Raw genomic sequence first — 22,029 nt, 5'->3', positions numbered from 1 at the left:
AGCAGACGTGCTCTTGGTGACCGCCTCGGGTGTCCCGCAGGAGCCTGTCCCTGGTGGGTGCCCTGCTGCTGCTGGTGGCCGAGAGCCGGGTGGAGGCCAAGAGCCTGTTTGCGGGCGTGCCCTCGCTCGGGGAGAACAAGCCCAAGTCGTACATGCAGCTCACGGGCCGCATCCTCCTCGTCTTCATGTTCATCACCATGCTGCGCCTCGAGCTCTCGCTCCTGCAGGTGGGCGGCGTTTTTTCCAAGCAGCTCGTGAACACGAGCTTCATGCCACTTTCTTTCATCATAGTGCGAGGAAATGCGAGTTTTACAGCTGCGAAATATAAAAGAGTTCCAGTTTCAGTCTTTGTCCCTATCGTGATGGGCTGTTATTTTCCGTGATCAGAATGAAAACATTTTACCGAGCAAGTGACGCCATGTTTCAATCGCACCTTCGGTTGCAATGTATAGTTTATTTCATTTGCTTTCAAGACGCTATTTTATGCTGCTGTTTGTTCAAAAAAGTTCAACTGTTAAGAATCAGTTGAACTTCTTTGGTTGAACAAGCGTGCACAGATTCACCACAGCAGTTTCACTAACAGTACCAATGGTATGAGCTCCACCAATGTGTCAAACGTGCTGGGACACACAACAAGGTAGTAGTGACATTGAGCATACGTAGTAGAATTGCAGCGGGGGCTGGTCTAGCCTTAAAGGGACACTGAAGTGGATTTTTCAAGCTCCTGTTTCTGCTTGCAGTGTGTAGACTAGCTCAAATGAACACACTTTTCATCGTTTATCTCGGTTATATTTACTGATATTTATTTTATAAAGCCTGAAAGAAGAAAAACTAACGCGTAATTTGTGACGGCTGCACCAACTAACCACAGTGACGTCACGTAAAGGTGCTACGTGATTGCACGATGTCCAAGATAAACAAGTTTCGGTTTCTGTTCTGTGAAACAACATGCTCGACATCCGACGTTATCGTTGGGTGGGCATTCTCGATATCTAAATAATCGCCATTTCGTGCTTCTGCCATGTTGTCGGCTGTAAAATGCCCAAGATAAGCCTCCCAGAACGGCTTGGAATCGTAGCAATCACTAGCCGAGGCTTACGCAGTGGATGGACACCCTCCTTATCACCGCAGACGCTTAAATGCCATGTGCTTTTCTTGCATATTCGGAGCTTGCCTCACTCATGCCGCTATCATAAAAAGTGTGTTTGTACCAGGCCAAGGGTCGGCTGATTCTCGCCTGTGCCCACTGCCCACAAGTAGTCGGTGCTTGTGGCAGCCCACAAGTAGTCGGTGCTTGTGGCAACAGCACGCCAACGAAAACTCGCTAGCGCGTCAGTGTCAGTCTGCGCGCATTCTGTGAAATCGCTCGGGGAGCAGTGAACGTTATGGCCCAAAAATGGTGAACTCAGTTTAGAAAACATCGCCCACAAACGAAAAAATCAACTTACAAAAAAAAAACATGAACTCTCGGGGATTCGAACTTGCGACTTGCAAAACAATAATCCTAGTACCTCAGACCACTCGGCCACGAGCCCGCGCTGCTGAGGTTGGATATATAAGGTATATAATGTTCAACCAGTTTACATTTTTATTTAGTTTTAGCATTTCAAGTACCTTAGGTGACTATTTGTTGTACTGTGCTCGTGCAGTAAGCGTCCCCCAAGTTTCCACAATATCTCACGTCTAGCAATTGCATTTCTTAGACGGAAAAGCGTTCACAGATGCGTAGTCGTGCTGCTGACCGCTATGCTTGTTCGTCCAGCGCAAAAAAAAGTGCTTCCTGCACCCTAGTTTTACGCTGTACAGTAAAAGTTTCAGTTAATATTATTTCCTTAGTACCTCTATTAATTTTGCTGACTCTTCTCCCGACTTCAATTGGCCTTAGATTTTCCTACTAGCGTACCAGTCAGCGAAGCGTCGCATGTGCGCTTGTGCAGCGCTTGTGTGGAGCGACCTGGACTTGGAGCTTGATACAGCATGCAAACTAACAAACTAAAGAAAGGCGCATTCTTACATTCACAAACGTGTTGTGGCTTAGTTTCAACTGAGTGAACGAATTGCGGCGACCCGTCGGCGGCCGGCGGACTAAATGCTGGGCCGGCTGACTCTGTCGGAAGGTCGGCGAGCCGTGGAGTAGCGCAGTCAAGCCAAGTCATTTTTTACTGACGTCACACGAAAACATCACAGAAAATGGCTGAGGATGCAGAGAGGAGGACAGCATTTTCGAATTGATTTTTCTGCTAAATAAATTCGTGTAAACACACCCAGGGTGGTCGAAACGTGGCCTAGGGACTCCAGACTACAGTACGCGCTAGTAATCCCGCAATGTTTACAAATCACTTCAGTGTCCCTTTAAATGAAGACATTGTGTCAGCAGCGCAGCTCCGTACCATTCACTGTACTTCGTGCAGTGGAAGAACAAACACGTGGTTCATGGTGCAGCTGCCACTGAACACATGGCATGGCCGCACACGCCTCCAGCAGCGGCGAAAATTATCCGTGTGACGGCAGTGCTAGGGTCACACGCACTGGGTAGGTCTGAAGTGTAGTTGGCCAGGTGGCATGTTGTCGAAGGTTTTGCAAACATCAGCTGCAAGAATATTTGGGAGCAGAGTGTTGCTGGGAAATTGGTAAATGTTGTTTGTGAGGTGGAGAATGTTGTCCTGTGTGCACATGCTTTCTGAAAGCTGGTGAGGGTGGAAAGGGTGAGGTTATTACTCTGAATGCCATAAGAGGTGAGTAGGAACCCCCCCCCTTTTTTTTTTCCTCCTTCCTCATAATCAGCCTGCGCACGAGAGGAGAGGGATAGGGCTGAGCTTCTCAAGTTAGTGGGGTTTGCCTGGTTTCTGGATAAAGATGGAAAAAGCAGACTTTCATTCAGGCACAGTTGACCCATTCTGAGATACGATAGAAGATGGGTGTTTTCAGCCTGTTTGGGGGGACAGGTTACGGAGCAGTTGATACGGGACTCGTCTTCTCCAGGGGTATGTTGCATTTTGCAGAGCGAAGTGTGATGCTCAGGTTGCTCATAGTGCAGGAGAGTGGGGGGAGAAAGTGTGATCGGGGTGCCGAGGGTCAGGAGAGAAAGCTTTTTGAAGTTCCGCCCTAGTTCCTCAGGAACAAGCTTGGTAATGAGGAGGATTTCAGAGAAGGCACCTGTGGATGAGTTGGGCTGAAGGAGAAATGGAATGGTGTTCCTTGCCCATTTAGTTTCCAGCTGCGCCTTCAGTGAGCCACAGAGCTGGCGAAACTAGGTGGTCCGTGTCTGCTTGGGCAGCACGCATTTATTTTGGCATTTGTAGTGTTTGTAAGCTAGCACCAGGTGAGACCTTGACATGCGTCCCCTAGGTGCACGAGGTGCTTGTCTGCATGCAGGACATTCTTCTAGCTTAGCAGAGCAGCGTGACTGTTAGAGGAGAACCATCCAGGCAGAATCGATCAAACTTGGTGATACTTGTAGATCTGCTGCTTTGTAGTGCCGTGTCATCTCTTCCTTCTGTCTTCATCCCTGTTTGAGAGCGCTTTCAACACCAAGATGAACAGTTACCAACTAGCCCAATTGTCCGTTCTACTCTTGCATGACATTGCTGTTGCACATGGCAGCAAGTGCAAGGATGTGGTGATAGTTTTTTATCTGCTCATTCATATTATTACACCAACTGATTTGGTTGGAACCCATGTAAAATGCGCGATCAGGATTGGTGGGTCTTTTGACAGAATTGCAAACTATCGAATTCGTGGACCTCAGTAGGGGTGAAATGGGCTACCGCCACTGTAAATGAGGCCAAAATACCTGGCAGTTTTACTGACATGTGCCTCTAGAGATAAGGTTTCGTGAAAACAACTACAGTAAAACCTCGTTACAAGAGACACTGTTACACAAGAGACACTTGGTTATGAGACATTTGAATGAAGGTGGTCTGGTTGGTTCTCCTATGTTCGCCATGTCAGCAACATTGCATACAAGAGACCTTGGTTACTGAAGACACGTTTTCTGATTCCCTTGAGTGTCTCTTGTAACGAGGTTTTACTGTACCTAATATTGTGAAGGAACCATGAAGGCAACATACAACTTTGCTGCATTTGGAAAATTGGGCTCATCATACCAGAGGAGAATTACCAACTGTGGTGGCGCAGTGGCTAAGGCATTGTGCTGCTGAGCCCAAGGATGTAGGTTCTATCCCTGCCGCGGTAGCTGCTTTTCTGATGGAGGCGAAAGCGAAAACACCCATGTGTCGAGATTTTAGGGCACATTAAAGATTCCCAGGTGGTCAAGATTACTCCGAAGCCCTCCACTGCGGCGTGCCTCATAACCCCGGTGTAGCTTCGGCTCTTTAAAATCTGAGCCTGAGGAGAAACATTGCTGCCATCACTGCCTAATTTCTGTTTGAGAGGGCAGATATTAAATTACCCACTATCAGCGTGACCTACGAAGAGCAGTGTGAAGAACTTGGGGGAGTTGCCAAAAGCGGGCTAGTTGACTTCACTATGACAGACTCATTCTAGCAGAGACTGGTAGTTTGTGTTTCACCACGTAACAGTGTAGCCATGGGCTTTGTTCTCACTTCAGATGACGAAACTAGCTAGAATTGCAGGTTGTAAGGGGACCTGAATGATCAGTGCTTCTCTGAGCCACCTAGACCGCGGGCACAGTTTGTTTTGACAGTTGTTTTGATTTGAAGTGCTGTTGCACTGTTACAGGAGCTACGCAGAGATGGCATAACCTGCTCATCTTTGGCGCTTAGTTTGTTCCCACGAATTTTTTGTTTTATTCATGCATGCAGCATATTATGAACTGAAGCAAAACTGAAATTCATTAAACCATACGTTTTGTGTCTCATCTTTTAATTTAATTCACCTTTTAGTTCACCTGACTTAATGCACCTGTTTTGTGGTGGTATTGTCTACATTTATTGTAAGCTCAAAATTAGGTATAATGCTGGTAGTGTTCTTTGTTCGTAACAGCATTGCAACACCCAGTACAGCATTTCCAAAAGGACTGCCTCATCAGTTCATTGGAAAGGTCGTTGCTTCCAGTTGTTGTGCAGTGCAGGGTGCTTCAATACCAGGGCTTTAAGGGCTTGCTGATGGCTAGTAACTCCAACTAACTGGTCAGGCCTCCATATCATGGGAAAGATATTACAATATAAAACATCCGAGAACACCTAAGCAGTCTCCGTGTGTGTTATAAATGGAAAGCATTGATATCCCGTTGAATGTAGCAAGGGTGTTGTGTGCACTGCTCCTTTGTGTTTTATTTCTGAGGCACACACTATGGAATGCTTCGCAGCGAATACTGACTGCATTTGTGGAGTGGCAGCCTTTCGCCACATTGTTCTCGCATCAAAAAGCAAAACACTTGGTTTTTTTTTTATTATTATTATTATTATGTATAATCAACTAGCCCAGGTTAATTTATTTTCAGTGTGTCAGCATGAAGACATGTGCTCTGCTATATTTGGTAAAATGGCACACTGAACCCTGTGACCACTACAGATTTTTTTTTTTTTTGTAACTTTTTTACACACGTCACTGTTGTTCCAGTGCAGGGGTGGAAGTGCTGCTCCATGCTGCTCCAATTCGCTTTTCTTGCTCCATCATGCTCCAAAAGGCAGAATTGCACCGAAACTGCTCCGAAGCGGCGGCGCAAGGTGTGACGCAACTGTGAGATGATGTTCAATGCTAGTCGCATTGAGCATGGAGCAGTAGGCACTCAATCGTTCAGCTGTCATTCATGATGTGGTACATTCCGGTGAACTCCCTAAACGGTGCTCAGAGCTTGGAGTTGCTCAGCACAGTTTCCCGGTCTCCAAATGGCGGTGCGGTTTCACAGGACTTGGTGTGACCTTAGGGCACGAGTGATGCACAAACTTTGGCCTGAAATGCAACTTCACCGCACAGCTTGCTGCGCTGTGATGCATGCATCGGCACCAGCCATCATTGCAATCTTTTTGCTTAGTGTAAAAAGCAAAAAGTAAAATAGTTTTGTTGTTCAGTTGGACCTTCGCACACTTTATCTTATCGAAGACCGCTTGCCATTCTGTTTCTTGGGGGGGTTGGGGTGGAGGCGCATCCGCTCCCCCATTCTACCTCTGGGAAGCCTGCTGTTTATGCTAAAAAAAACTTAATAACCATTGGTTTGTTCGTTATTTGAATAAACGCAGTGCTGTTTGAAGTATCGCTTATCTCTAGTTTTTTCTTGGTAATAGGTCTGTCAGCTATGATTCTTTAATTCTGGGAACGTTTATTTTGCCAACTTGGTGAAAAAATGGTCTGCTCGGTATTAACCAAATATTGAGTAAAATCCATTTGAATTTTTTTTACGCTACCAGAAATGAAAAATTGCAAATAATTGGTATGTGACACTAAAAATCTGCACCCAAGCAGACTTAAACTGCTCCAATATTCGCCTTTTGGAGCTCCATAGCTGCTGCAAAAGTACCCTTTCACTGCTCGAAAGCTGCTCCAAAACAGCATTATCCCTGCTCTCTGAGCTGCTCCAAAAGCCTCAAGCCCGCTTCCACCCCTGTCCAGTGTAAAAAAGTAGTAAGCACAGTGCATTGCTTAATTAAAGGGAAAAATGGAGCATCTGTAAATACAAACGCTCTTTTTTTGTTTGTGGAAACTCGCTGCCGTTTGGCACTGTGGCTCTAGTAGTAAGTTTGTGCCATGTCTCTTCTGCACTGAGCACCTAATGATGGCACAGACTGGGCACCTACCCTCTCGGCAGTCACTATGAGGCAATAGAGTCGTAATTCAACAGCAAATGTGCTGTTGGGCTAGCAGTATGTCAAAAGAAGCAGTCGGCAACCGCAGACGTTCCTTTTTCTTCCAGAATATGGTCGGCCCGCGGTTAGCACTGTCTTGATTTTGGAGAACCATGTGTGACCAAGCATACGGAAGCGCGAAGCACAAGCCTGATGGGGAAAAGTGGGGAGGAGCTCGTTGCACGCACTCGAGGTTGGATGTCATGAGCGGGTTGTTTGGCGGGACACGTTTTATGCACATGAGCCTAGGGAATGGCATCAAGTGTGCGCGTGGTTCTGTGTCTGAGGCTAAATGACCTTTGGTCACCAGAGTACAAATGCCCAACCGGGAAGACAGTCCTGTTTATTCATGCAGCAGGATGCACGTCCAGAGTGCTGCGCAGCTTTCAGGTCAGTGGCAAAATAAAAACAAGCAAAAACCTCAGCAAGTGGTGTGATCGTACCGGAAGGCCTTAACTTGGGCACGTGAGAAGTATCACAGTCGTTACAGCGTGCATGCACTTGGGTTATTGGCTAGTAGCGATGCATTCGAACATGTGCATTCTCGTCGAATTCCAACGGATGTCTGCTCTAAATTGCATCCATCCCGTGGAGAGTTTTTGGCGCTGTAGCAAGGCTGCATGAAAATGGCCACCTGAGAAATGGTGGCAGTATGTAGGGTGGGTAGTGGTGTGCGTGGGTGCACGCTTGTTTGTTTGTTTAACATCTCTATGCCAGAAAGGCTTAATCTCGCCAGTGACACAAACCCAAGTTCTCAGTGGAACTTTCTGAGAAAAGTCATTCCTTTAAAAAAAATTGTCGGGGCCTCTGCATCTCTCCCAGCAATATGGCTGTGTAGCGCTGAGAGGTAAGGAGCAACTTAATGAGGATTGAGATGGTTTGGATAACAGCAAAATACGGATGAACATTGCTGCCAGTAATGCAAGGGATGGAATGGCAAGCAGGGTTTAAACGTCCCTTCTTCACTGTGCTGTGCACATTTGTGGGGGCCGTTTGTGAGAGCGCTGCCTGCTGTCCCCTGTGCAGATGCTGCAGAACCTGGTGGCCACGGCGCTGATGGTGCTGGTGACAGTGGGCTACAAGACCAAGCTGTGTGCGCTGGCCCTAGTGCTGTGGCTGACGGCAGTGAATGTCTACGTGAACGCCTGGTGGTCCGTGCCCTCATACAAGCCCATGCGCGACTTCCTCAAGTACGACTTCTTCCAGACCATGTCGGTCATCGGGGGCCTGCTCATGGTCGTCTCGCTTGGCCCCGGCGGCGTCTCACTTGACGAGCACAAGAAGCACTGGTAGTGACCGTGCCCCTGACGGCAGGAATCAAAGCAGATCAACCCGGAGCCTGCTCGCCACTCTCATCGATTCACCTCCTCCGTTTACCTAGGGACGACGACGACGGACAGCAGATTGAACAATAAAGCGGCACGCGCTCTCGCTTCTCCCGGGCCTCCCTTTTCTCCGGCCCGCGCAGGCGAGGAGCGGCTCTGTATTTTCCCCATTGCGTGAACCAAAAATACTCTGGCCTGATCGCATGCCCGGTACCCCGAGCGACTGTGTGTCCTCTACTGTGTTGGCTGTGTGGTACACGCCCTGTCCGGCGAGCCCTTCAAGGGGCAGGCAGGCTCGGTGTGGAGCGCTGCCCAATCGGGACTGGCCCCCTCCAGTTTGGGGTGCGCCTAATCTGCCCCGGCTGGCTGGCGGGCTGCATGTGACCAGGGTTGTTTCTCGTGTGTCTCCAGCGGCATTCCATTTACTGTGCGAGTGCAGCAAACGCTTGGGATTTTGGGCTTTTCGGTGCATCGTGGGGTGCTTAACTTGCGCTTGAAACGTGCAGTGGTGTACGCCTCGGCTCTTCTCGCGGCATGTGTGTGATGAAGCGGAATTAAATGCTTGCCTAAGCTAGGCCCGGCTCTTGCTTTGGATTCTCGCTGTCTGCCTCTGTGGTTGGTTTATTGGCGCATCAGGGCCCCTCGGGTACCCAGTCTTGAGCTCTCTCAATGCCTGGTACCCTTTGGAATGCTGCTTAGCTTCTGAGCCTGCCTGCAATCCAAAGGTTCAAAGAACGGGAGGGAGAATTGAGAGCACATACAAGGCAGTGAAAATGTGCAGAGGTGCCATTATTCCTCACTTTGTAGTGGCGCATAGATTCCCAGCTATGACAACAATGCAGCAATGCAGACAACAAGGCAGCACAGTTTGAGGCAATGTGAGCAACAGTGGAGTGTGAAAATGTCGCTGCACTTCCTGCTGTCTGGGGCTCCAGTGGCAGACTGGGACGGCCCCCTTCTTTAGGCGTAGCACTGCTCGCCCTACAGTGCATGTCCCCTCTCAAGTGGTCAGAGAGTCCACCCCTGGTAGCCACCTGTTGTTTCAGCGCAGGAATTGGCACATTTAGGCGCCATGTGTTACAGAAAGCAATGCCACTGCGGAAAAATTCAACGTGTGCACGTCTACTAGACAAATGTGATTTGAATACAGTCTGGGACAATGTTTCATTGCTGGCACTCCCGTCAGTTTGCAGAGCACTTTAGGCGCTCGCCTTGTCGTCCTAACTCGCTCGCTCGACCCAAGTATATAGAGCACCAAAGCAGCGTCCCGGGGTAATGCTGTTGTTCGCAGCATACCCCAGAGGCTTCAAAAGCCAAGCGGTTGATATAGTCATCAGCGTTCGAAACTCGTGAAACGCTGGCGCTTGTCATACATCTTCCCGTTGTTTAGCGCAAAGAAAACTATAGGTACATTTGAGAAAAAATGTACGTAATTAACCGGCAGCGCCCGCGTTCCTTTAGTTAAGGATGCCCGTTGGGTTGGTTTTTACGATAGTAAACGCAAAATGTAGCAGTGCAATGCAACGCCGGTGGCGTTGCACAAAAAACAGAAGTCCCGAAGTGACTTCAGAAGTCTAAACAGAAGTGAAAAGCACAAAAAACAGAAGTCCCGCCGGTGCAGTTTCAGGCAGGTGGCGCGTGAGCACTGCGAAGGCGGGAAATTGGAATTGCATGTGGTAATAACACTGAGCAGATAACAGCGATGCAGCCCATTAAGGCGAATCACTGCTCTGCACTTCTGACAACTTTCACATTGAGTGGAACGGCTTTAATTTTTCAATCCTAACAATGCCTGACTATAGCGTGCTTCAAAGGGACGCTAAATGGAGTTGTAAATGTTGTCCAAGTACTTTATCAGGTTACCCTGTACGATGGTTCCTCCCCTTCAATCTGCGCACGTTTCTTTTTTTTTTTCTTCTCAAAAACAAGTAGCTATTAACCGTTAAATAGCCAAGGCCAAAGACCAAGATGGAATCGAACCACATCGCAAACTAGCCTGATGTTGCAGCAGCTTTGGAGGTGGCTACGAATAGCATCTGGTGTTTTTCTCCCATGATCTTAAGCCCTACATTTGCCCTAAATAGTGCAATTGAGAAATACACAACCTTAACTACACAATGCAGCTGCAGATAGAGTGTGAAAATTTTGCTTCTATGTCATATAAAAGAATCTCGCGCAAAAAAAAAAAATTCACAAGCTGCAGCTTGTAAACTTGTCTGCTTGGTGGAATGGAGAAATTGTTGCATGTAGGTCTTTTGCTTGAAAGTAATTTTTGCGGACAAATTGAATCCTTAAATGTGAGCAATACCAGTAGGGTAATATGTCTGTCTTGAGGTATTTCTGGACTTTCTAGCCTAAACTGGGGGCACAGTTTAGCGAGTCGAGGATGCTGCAAACCGCCCAAAAACCCGTGTGGTGATAACTAAGCTACGGTTTCTAAACAATCAAAAGTTCACTGCTGAACCGTGTTAAAGGGACACTGAAGTGAGTTGTTAACATGGTCTAAACCCAGGGGTGGCAGTGCAGCTCCATTTGCTCCACGCTGCTCCAATGCACTTTTAAATGCAGAGCATTTCAGTAACTCACAATGTCACCCGCGTTGGCGTCCGTAGTCCGCATCGCTCCCCCTACACTATATAAAAAAGCCGCCCGCATATTCCCACGGGGGGAACTTGAGTAAATGCGTCGCATCTACTCGAGTCAAGCAAAGCGTCACGTCAAGCGAAAGCCAAGCAAAGACGCCCTTGACTGAATTCCGAACGCGCGCTCCGCCGCTTATATACGTTGAGGGGACTGCGTAAGCCGGTCCCAGTCGACGACGTTGGCGTACTTGTAAAGCGGCGTGGACTCTAGGTGTTTGAGCCAAGCGCGGATGTTGCTTCGCCGGAGAACGGCACACCGGTTATATGCGCCGCGCTAGAAGGAGAGGAAACCGCGGAAGAGAGAGTACAGCACATGTGCCGGCCCCAGCGCGTCTGCCGCGGCTATGACGCAACACAATCCACTTTAATCCAATCCAAAACCAATCAAATCCAATCCAATGCCCCTTGCGAGAGAGTGTTCGAATCCAATCCAATGCCCCTCGCGAGAGAGTTAGCTATCGCCTCGACTCGACGCGCATGCGCAGTGAGCGTGCAGACTACGGACGCCAACGCGGGTGACATCCAGAGTTACTCAATATAGACAGTTGCGAAACTCCGCTTCAGAATCCGGGCGGCGCTAGCCCCCCCACTCCGCGGAAGCTGAGGGGCAAGTCGACGCGCGCGGCACCTAGGAGATAAAAACGGAACTTTGCTAAACTATTATTATTTAAAATTCTTCTGTAAAATAAAGATTGCTTTTTAAATTAAAACACAATAATTACGTAAAATTTACTTGTGTTTTTGCGGCTTTTCTTTTTATGACTTACGGCAGCAGCCGCAAGCACTTGAGTACTGCTTCAACGTCCTGCCGACAGACGACAGGCTAGTCAACTTGCCCCGTGCTTGCCCCGGTGCAGGGGGGCAACCGAAGACCGGTTTTCGATACATGGGGCCTATGGGGAGTTTCGCAACTGTCTATATCCAGTAACTCTGGGTGACATCGTGAGTTACTGAAATGCTCTGCATTTAAAAAATAATACTTACCGGCGCCAGGTTTCGATCCCACGACTCTGCGGGCAGAACACAAGGTACATGATGCTCAACCCACTGGGCCACAAAGCCGACACAGAACGGAAGGTTACAAACGCGCCTTATATCCTTGACTCATTCAACCGTCAGCCACAGGTGCGCCCTCTCCCCCGCATCCTCCTCGCCTTCTCTCCGCTCGCAACACCCTGTCTCGCCGCGTTCGGTTCGGGCGCACAACAGGTGGGGATGTGCGCAACACCCTCTCTCGCCGCGTTGGGTTCGCGCTGGCAATGGATTGGACTGGCTTGGCTTGGCTTGGATTGGTTTGGATTTGGATTGGATTAAAGTGGATTGTGTTGCGTCATAGCCACGTTGCGTCATAGCCGCGGCAGGGGGTTCACGGCACGTTTAACGTTTCACCATCGACTTCATCGACAATGTCTACGCTGGAAGACAACAATTACAACAACAACCAACACGTAATCCATACGACTTGCAGGCGCGCCCCCCGCGGAAATGCTCTGCATTTGCTCGTGCCCCTCGCGAGGGGGATGTTTCATCTCTCCTTCAGCAATAGCAGCGGAACAAACAAACACAAACTGCAGCTGATCCGAACCCTCTCTCACCTTTTTCTTACTCCATCCTGCTCCAAAAGGCAGAACTGCATCAAAACTGCTCCAAAGCGGCGCCAAAGATGTAAGGCAAATTTGAGGTGATGTTCCATGCCAGTCGCATTGAGCACAGAGTAGTAGGCACTCATTCGTTCACCTGTCATTCACAACGTGGTGCGCGCTGGTGAACTCCCTAATGGATGCTCTGAGGTTGGAGTTAATCGTTACAATATCCCGGACTTCAAATGGCAAAGCAGTTTCACAGGACTTGGGGTGTGGGTGATGCGCGAACTTTGGCCTAAAATGCAACTTCACTGCTCAGCGTGCTGCGCTGTGATGCACGCATCGGCACCAGCCATCATTCCAATTTTTCCGCTTAGTGTAAAAAGCGAAAATTAGTTTTTATTGTTCAGTCGGACCCTCGCCATTTATCTTATCAAGAGTGCACTTGTCATTCCAAAGGTTTGATGCCACTGTGTTGTGTCGAACACAATGAGATAACAGGGGATGCCCTAGCTGGAACAAGCGAGAGGGGAGATAGCATGTATCTGCAAGTAATCAGCTCCGTAGGTGTCTTGCCCAACGCCGCCTGTTTCTTGCGCAGGGGGAGGTGACTGGGGAAGGACGCGTCCTGTCCCCCATTCTTCCTCCGGAAGCCCGCTGTTTACGCTCGGAAAAACAAGTTGATAAACAATTTGGATAAACACTCACTTGCGCAGTATTTTTGCTTAGTTAGAAGCATGTAGTACTATATTACTTGGCCAATAATGCGAACAATATGGCAGGATATTTTTTTGCATTGTTTTCTAAGCGTGAACATTTAATTTTTACTTTCTCTGGATACTAGTGAGGTTTAGTTCAGATTATCTCTAGTTTCCTCTTAATTTCTTCCCATATCAGGCTTTCTTTACTTGTCTGTAGTCTTGTTAGGTGTAGAATGAAGGTAAACTTTCTATCTTAGGGGCAAGACGGACCATTTTGCCGAGCTCTGGTCTTCTCTTGGTTGTTCCTTATGGGTCTAATGGTGTTATTTGTCACTTGTCTAAAGTCTAATTAGGTGCAGCTGTTTAAAGTATTGCTTATCTCTAGCTTTTTCTTTGTGATTGCTCTGTGAGCAGTGATGCTTAAATTCTGGGGACGTATATTTTTCTAACTTGTCGAAAAAGTGGTCTGCTCGGTATTGACTAGATGTTGAGTAAAAGCCTTTTGAATTTTTTTTTTCTTACCAGGAATGAAAAACTGCCAATAAAAGACGTTTGGCTTTAGAAATCTGCTTCCAAACAGACTTAAACTGGTCCGAAATTCGTGTTGTTGTGCTCCAAAGGTGCTCCAAAACTGCTCTCTTAGTGCTCCTAAGTTGCTCCAGAACAGCATTATTCCTGCTCCCTGAGCTACTCCAAAAGGCTCAAGCCCGCTTCCACCTTTGTAAAACGTTAACACATGCAATTCTCAAATGCGTAGCCTATGTTCCTTGTTTTTACAGCCAGTGTATGTGTATTTTTAATTAAATGAGTTCTGAATTGATGCATCCCTCAGCCACCTCCCCTTCCATTTGCTGACATCAGCAGTAACAACATTTTGGTAAGTTCAGAAGGCTAAATTTAGTGAATTTCTACCATGTTTTGACCTGTGCATAAACAAACCAACCAAAAGTGGATATTTTCCATGAAATGGGTGAAAACAAGCATTTTGAAGGATGGGATTTTGAAGCACATTGCAGGTCACTGGTGGTTGAGGTGACTCCTCTGTGCCATGGCCCCAACCTGTTACAGGGAAGCAAAGACTTGTGCTAAATGGTCAAATAAGGGGTTGAATGGGTTAAACTGCACCATGCAGCCAGAAATGAGATCTCAACAAACTCGCATCACTGGCTCTTTAAGGTCACAAAGGTACCCTTGTGACCTCTCAGTTTGACAATGGAAGCTATTTTTTAACTGATAGTAATGAATTAGTTTATTGTTTGATGTTAAACTTGAGAGTCGTGTGCACTGTGGAACCACTCCTTGTAATCTTGTGATTGCTATGCAGTGTCTTTGCAAAGACTCACTTGAGCACTCCTTTGGCGTCGGATGTGGGGTCGTGCCAAATTCTCTTGGCCTGTTTAGTGAGGAGCAGTTTCGGATGTGCAGACGTGAGCTTTTTTGGTTGCGGCTTTCCCATTCGAAAAAAGCAAGATCTTGGTGGAATCTTTTATCCAAGCATAATTTTCTGAAACTGGAGCACGACACAGTTGCGTGGCGACGTGTCAGCCAGTGCATGTTAGATGGATCACTTGGTCGTACACATCAGTGTCCCTTCAATGCTGCTGACAGTCCATCTGTCACAGTTTGGCTAGTTTTGCTGAGAGGGATAGTGCCAGCCTCCTTGTGTGGTCCCAGATAGTGGGGTGATGGCATCAACACGGAGGAAGTTGTTCTACCGCCACCATTTCCCACTTGTGGACTTGTCCATCATGCTGCCCACGTATTACAGGCATTGCTCTTGTTGGGCTGTTTTGGGGAGTTTGTCTGAATTGAGAGTGATTGAATAAAAGGAAAGATATCATTCTAAGGAAGATCCCTTTGGTCCACACCAGTGATTCGAGGGGCTAGGAAAGACCAGGGATTGTGGAGCTTTGTTCAGACCCATGGACATCTGGAAAATACCTCAGCTTCACACGACTGTTTTGCCTCCATGCTTCCCACGTACATTGCGGGAGGAGGTTTGTAAGGAGGTAAACCAGGAGATTTCTTTTGTTTGTGCACGGAAACTTGGGTGATCAACTTGTATTGATGCCATTCAAGACTGGAACGTGTGAAAGGTAATAACCTGCCACTGCAGAGAAGAGGACAGGGAATGGTTTGCACCCTAGCAGGGGGAAAACAGGATTAAAGGCCAACTGCACTCAAAATTTCAACCTTTTGAAAACTTTATTTCCGTATAGTCTGCCTAAAAATACTGCAGGGTACAAAATATGACACCTGAAATATATGTAGAGCCCCTTCCTCCCCAAGCATTTTTATGTGCGGGCTCGTCCCCACCCTTCCCCTACTTCCTGCCCCTTCGACGTTTTTCTGTTGTTGTTTTTTTTTTTTTTTTTGCCTACTCTCGAGCAGTGGGAGTGCGCCCTGACCAGCTCGGACCTGCAGGACCAGCAAAGCCTGATCCAGCGGGCCACCCGAGCAGCGACAGCACGTGGCTACCTGGACTAAGGCGGCCGCCCATCTGCTCTAAATATGTAGAATAAACATTTGTTCCTCCTCCTCCTGCTGCACAACTTACGACCTGCACGTTCCCGACACGTGGAAGTAGCCAATTTACGTTGATAGCACTCCCAAAGCGCAAAAGCTACCCCGGAGTACCGAACCGAATCGCTGCAGTCTGCTTGGCGGCTATCGCATAATTGAGCTGCGGTTGAGGAACGTACGTGGGAGCTGTTTGCCAATCTCCATGGGCCTGCACTGTCTCAGACTTTTTTTTCCAGGGGTTACTAATTATTAGCGACTCAGCGTTGCGACACTGTAGACAATTGCCGGGCAGGGTCGTTCTCACCGCGGATTAAGCAGCAAAGCAAACGCGCGGGCTCCAAGTAAGCAAAGAAGATTAACTCGTGACGCTATGACGGGTGTATTAAGCAAGGGCTCGTCGTCCGTGAGGGGAGGCGCCAAATTAGATACACTTGTGCTACCATAGAGGCTAAAAGGCATGCTAAAAGGGGACCGCGGAGCTTCGCCGTTTTGAGCTTCGTGTGTGCGCTTGCACCCAAAGAGGCGCGCGACCAGTGATTACTATACTCACTAATGCGAAATTTGTGCGCAGCGCGAACAGAGGTCTTCTCGGCCACGGCGCATATCTGCTGCGTCTCAGCATCCAACCGGCATGAGAGGGGAGAGCGCTACCTCTCCCCCACGCAAGCTGCGCGCCCTCGCATTGTTGCCATGGCAATTATAACGCCTTCAAGGCCAACAGGGCGGTGGCGTTGCTAGGGCAACAACAACGCAGCAACAACAACGCGTCGCCGCCGCCGGCGAGGCACTGTTGCAAATTGAGTTTAAACCTCCCGCGCAAATGTCACGTGGTTCGGATGAGCCTTGCACGGCGGAGCAGCGAGCATGTTGCAAATCGTGTTTGCACCTCCCGCGCAAAAGTCATGTGGTTGATCCGACCGGCTGCACGCACCCTTCTCCTACGGGGCTACGCGGTCCGAAAAATGCCGCGATGTTGACGACGCGCCTCGCGAGGTGGCGCTGGGTTTAATCCCCAACCTCGCGTCGGCTGCTACAGCCGCTACAACAGCGGATCGCGCGACATCGTGTAAACCCCGTTCCTTTCCAAACATCAGATGTTTTCTTTTGCTCTACCTTATATGCCGTGAAGTAGGACAGTTCAAATCCGGCACCGAAATAACGAAGGAATGTAGAAACGTCAGCGCTCACAACGGCGGCTCGTTGTAGGCCCGAAACAATGGCTATAGCTTTGCTGGCAGCCTAGAAAACATTCTCAAAGAACATTACTTGCTGTGGCATTATAATTACACCTAATGAGATATATTTAGCACATTTTTAGCATGTCTGCGAGGTGCACGCCGACGTGTGTTTGTTTTGTTTGAGGCGCAGTCAGATCACACGTACGGATTGACGCGAAGATGCGCACAAACTTTTAAACATGATCAAGAAGTTTTATTTTGCGCTAGGCCATCTCAGCTTTATCGCGTTTTGTGGCAGTGACGGGGGCACCAAAGAATAATTCATGCAGTTTTGTTTTTATTTGGGGTTTTTACGTGCTGTACCTGCGCCTGGGATGCGAGGCACATCGAGCTCAGTTCAAGGATCCTTCAACGTGTACCGGGATGAGCACGGACGTTTACCTCTAAATGTAATCCATTAGTTCAAGCTTAAATCAAGACCAAAACAGACTTAGAAAACACATATTACGAGTTGGCAAATGTTTTAATGTATTAATCAGGGGTCGGCCGGATTTTGAGGCTAGGGCCGACACGGCCGCATGAAGCCGACACGGCGGATATGGGCCAGTGTTTGACAAGGATGGCCTCATAGGTTTCTGCACAGTGATATTATTCAGCTTTGTTTTATGCCGCGCACTCTTGTCCTTGAGTGGTTCCACAAATCGGTGACACGGAACTGGTAGAATACGTGGCGCACCTCGTGTGGGTGGGGGGTCGACAGAGGTCTGTCGACCCAACCCTCTGCCCCCTTTTTCAACGAAACGACAACTGAAGTCGACTGAGCGAAGTTTGTGCTCTCGGAAGCTTCTATTTTTGTATATTCTTAGCTAAATCTCGCGGATATATTAAAAACTGTAAGAAGAAAACTGGGGCACGAGAATTAAGATAAGACTGCGTCGACCAACTTGCGTACAACTTGAAGTAGTGTAAGAAAAAAAAAACGAAAAAAAAATTTAGTGACAGAAAAATTGCCAGTCGGCAATAATTAAGAAATTTCTGAGTGTGTAATTTCTCTGAGGGGTTTAAATTCATTATTCCGTAGCCCCCGCCTCCGACCGGTACGGCGCGCCTCACAGGCCACGTTAAACCGAAATGATAATTTTGTAGGGCCACATCACTTTCTGAACTTTTGTGCGCAACTGGAGTCACGATATTTGAATCAATCGTGGGGAAAAAAGAGAGGGGGCGATAATTTTTCCCGTAGTCGTGACTCAGTATGGTCGAGCTTGCATGCCGTCTGGCCTCAATTCAAATTTAATATTTAATAAGATCAGACTTTTTAATGCGAAGCACTGTACGAGCTGAAATAACCCTCTCTCTCCCGTTAAATAACAAATTTTGTTTTCAATACCGCGTGACGGTTTATATAACATTCTCGAGGAAGGCGGCAACGTGAATTCCGTGCGAAGTTAGGAAAACCAACCAGTGAACACGGATTAGAAATTAAATCCGTTTTTACTAGCGCACTAACAGACCTGACTGAAAAGCAAGAAATTCTGCCCTCCACTCTGCAATCTCGCATTCCACTGAGCCCTGTCGCGGGTCTGTTCCGTGTTGAACAGGATTCCAGAAGTGTGAGTTAATTTGAATACCCAGCGCAAATGCCCACGTATACTAATAGATTTTTTTTCTCACTTGCAGCCGTAGAACGAATTTGAGTAAACTTTTGCATTTAGACGTATATTTCAAGCTTGGGCTCTATCTTATTTTTTTCCTCGAAACTGCCCTCGACGTGAAAACCGTATTTTGAAGTTGGTTTGTAGGTTAACAAGTGAACAGCATGTTTTGCATAAACATTGTTGTCAAAATTTCACCCCCCCCCCCCCCCCCCCCTCCGAACAAAAATCCTGGGTGCGCCAATGCGTGTAACGATATGCGCCCGCTCGACCTGCAGAACGGTACGCAGCAGTACACAACTGCGCACGTTGCAGTGTGTAACTATTCCACCCAACCTCTTCCAGCCATAGCTAGAAGTTGAAGTGATGCCAAGGAACAAATTATGTGCGCGAAAAAGCCCAAACACAAGCAAACCCAACAAGCCGCAACGCTGACCACCCGTGCGCGGCAGCGAAGACCGTCGCGAGGAAAGGAGACGAGAGGATTAAAAGCAGCGCCGCAGCTTGCAGTGGCGCTCGCGGGAACTATAAAGAACACAACAAGCAAAAAAAAATCGCGGACACGGCGCCGGCGGCCGATGCGCAGGTCTGTAGCCCTGTAGCTACGCACGGAATCTGAGGGGGAAGCAGTAAGAGAAATGGCGCCACAGCAGCGCGTGCCGCCCTCACCCTGACAGTTTAGCCAGCGTTTTGACGAGCGTCTCATGCGGGCTCAGCATACTGCCCTCCCTCGCACACTCTCGCCATATTTTCCTCCGCCGCGGAGGAAAAGCTGCCTACGCTCGCTCGGTTACGACCCTGGCTAGAAACCCTGCCTTTGTGGCCGTCGCCATCGCCAAACCCCACTAGCGGCCGCCAGAGTGCTTGCGCACTAAAACGATATAGCTCCCTGCGGGAGCTATATACAGGAACTCTAAAACGGCATGAATGGCTTGCTGATGCGCGCGTCTCCCACTCCGCACTGGTGCTGCTCTTCTTTTCTTTTTCACTACAGTCCTGGCTACTGGCATACGCAGAAAAGGGGTGAGGGGGGGGGGGGGGAGGGGGGAGGCGGAAGCAGGTAAGTCACCAACTCGATGCCCATCGCCGAATAAAGACTGATCTCTTGCTATTTATTTTTGTGTCGCACGCTACGTACCTGCCATACGCGGCTTCGATGTACCTATGTTCTCGCGACGGCGATGAGCCATTTTGCAATTTCTTTGAAGAATTGTTAGTGAAGTAACTATAAAATTAGGGAGAGTGCGAAATCACCCGTAAATTTTTATTATTACTTTCATGAATTACTAGCTTTTTCTGTTGTCTTGTTTAATTTTATTTCTATTTCTTTTTCGGTCCTTAATTATTCACGTTCCCTTCCCACCCATAAACTAAAATCCTGATGCAGTGGATTCGCAGCAAAATTTTACTAATTTTGCTCTCAGCCGATTGATTCGCCTTGTCTAGTTTCAATGAGGTTTGGAATACTTTGCTTAGCGCAGGCTACTACTTAAAAATTCCCCGCATTTCCCCGAGGGGAAGAATGTGAAAGTGCGAATGCAAGAGTTGAATTTGCGCGGTTCGGTAATGTTCGCGAAAGAGAGATCACACACACACACACACAACTACAAAGAAACTGGAAAGATGCATTTATTCACAGACACCTATTTGTGTTGTCGTTGTACTTGATTGCTAGAGCGGATCTCAGCTTTGAAATTTCGTGTCAGTACTCCTTTAAGCAGGTGCATTAGCCCTTCTCACGCCCGATTCTTGGCCAATCCCCCACGTGGGTATGTGCCATGTCAGCGGCCAGGCAGCGCGCGCCCATCTCCCCCCGTTGCCAAGGAAGACGAGGAGATTCCTGGCCAATCCCCCACGTGGGTATGTGCCATGTCAGCGGCCACGCTGCGCGCGCCCATCTCCACGTGCGCGGACATCGCCGGTGGACGCAGGTTCAGGGTCGCTCAAGAAGTGCATTGCACTTAAAACGCACATCGGCTGTTAAGAGACTTTTAAAAACGCATGCGGGAGAAAAAGCATCGGCCGGTGGATAACAATGCTGTTAACAAAGAAACAAGCCTGCAAAGTTTCAAGGAAAAAGACGTATATTTTGAAGTTACAAGTGCTTGTGCAAGAAGAAAGCGCAAAAAAAAAAAGTCGTTTTGAGAAAAACAAGAATAAAGATTTGTTGGCTTTTCTTGCTGCCCGTATTTTTTCGTGAAGATGTTTTGTCTCAGCCATTGATTGGCGCTTACCCTCCTTCTGCAGGTCACTGGTACAACATATGCTACGGGAGTGGTGGCCAGGTTCGATGCTCACTTCCCTCAAAATATCCGCTGTACTTCTGTTGCTATCGTTGAAGCGTCACACAGCATGACCAAAAAATAGTATGTGCAGGCTCATGTGGAGGTCTTGGGCAACCCAGGCCAGTTGTGCAAAAAGTAACGATAGGGTCTGCATTCGTATAGTTAGGGCTGTTCGTTTTCGGGTTTTATTAAAAAAAAACGGGGGGTAAAAATCGGGTGCTATTTCTCAAACTGATAATCTGGGAGAAATCGGGTCTTTTTGTAAGGGCATTCCGAAATTCGGTTTTTTCCGTGTTAAAATCTACAGATGTGCTATGTTGCACACTCGATTTGTTTAATCAGTAGGCGTCACCAGCTTAAGAAACTCTAACGCGTTAAAATGGGAGTTCGTTTCAAGCTGGTCATTGGGGGGACATTAGGGTTTTCTAGCCAACACTCTATTTGACCCGCCATGGCGGCTCAGTGGATAAGGCGTTGTGCGGCAGAGCACGAGGACGCTGGTTAATTCCCAGCCGCGGGGGCCGCTTTTGTGATGGAGGCGAAAACCAAAAACGCCCGTGTGTACGATATTTCGGCGCAAGTTCACCACGGCGCGCCTCATCGCCTGCGTTGCGTCGGCGCGTTAAACCCTACAATCATGTCAATCTCGGAAATTTGGCTTTTTTTTTTTTTTTTAGAAATTGTTCGGTAATGATGACAGTAAACGGCATTGATAACTTCTAAGAAACGACAAATTTTATTCACGAAAAGCTAGTCATCTAGTTTTTACACATCCTCGTTTGCGTAGATTATCATCTACCTGCATGCACAAAATGTCGGTCTCGATTATCTCGATTCCAGACTTGTCCCATCGTTGAACGTGCCTCGGCCGGGAGAAAGCTCTCTCGACATCACAGCTCCCATTAGCTAGGCACAACAATGTCAGCGCAACACTTGCCAGAGTCATGCAAGAGTCTGGTCACGAAACTCCGGCCGAAGTTTCATTCAGGGAAAGCTGCCGCTAGGAACACCCCTGTTAACGTGAAGGTACAGTGCCTAGAATATACTATATTCCAGGCACTATAGTGAAGGTAGGGTGCCTCGATGTGCGCCCGCTCCGCTGAGGGTGAGGACAACCGCGTCGTCTGCTAGCGCGACCGCCATTTTCTTGCATCCGCTAGGCGCGGGGCGCGCGTTTGCTGCGTGACACGCCTTGATAGTGCTGGTCTCGCTAACAGTGTGGGCTTGATTTGGCTTTACTTTTGATATACATTCTTTTTCTAGGGTAGATGAATAGAAGAGTAAGGTTTTGGTGAAGTATTCTCTATTTTGAGGTGATTAGCGAAGGTATGGTGAATGCCTTTCTTTTTTTACGATAGGTGACATGGCGG

General features: G+C 48.1%; 1 protein-coding gene across 1 annotated transcript in view; it reads left to right on the top strand.

The window, feature by feature from the left end:
- LOC144175288 (surfeit locus protein 4 homolog) overlaps positions 1 to 8,203 on the top strand; it is a 41,028-nt gene extending 32,825 nt beyond the window's left edge. Inside the window, 2 exon segments of the mRNA XM_077704377.1 lie at positions 41 to 227; positions 7,794 to 8,203. Of these exon segments, the coding sequence (XP_077560503.1) occupies positions 41 to 227; positions 7,794 to 8,060 (454 nt within the window). The 3' untranslated portion in view covers positions 8,061 to 8,203.
- The last annotated feature ends 13,826 nt before the right edge of the window (positions 8,204 to 22,029 follow it).

Source organism: Haemaphysalis longicornis, unplaced genomic scaffold (genome assembly GCF_048455015.1).
Source record: "Haemaphysalis longicornis isolate Haplotype H1 unplaced genomic scaffold, Haemaphysalis longicornis Haplotype H1 scaffold_1, whole genome shotgun sequence".
In the NCBI taxonomy this organism is placed as follows: Eukaryota; Metazoa; Arthropoda; class Arachnida; order Ixodida; family Ixodidae; genus Haemaphysalis; species Haemaphysalis longicornis.
The sequence above is the reverse complement of the archived record's forward strand: the minus strand, read 5'-3'. Positions and strand labels throughout refer to the sequence as shown.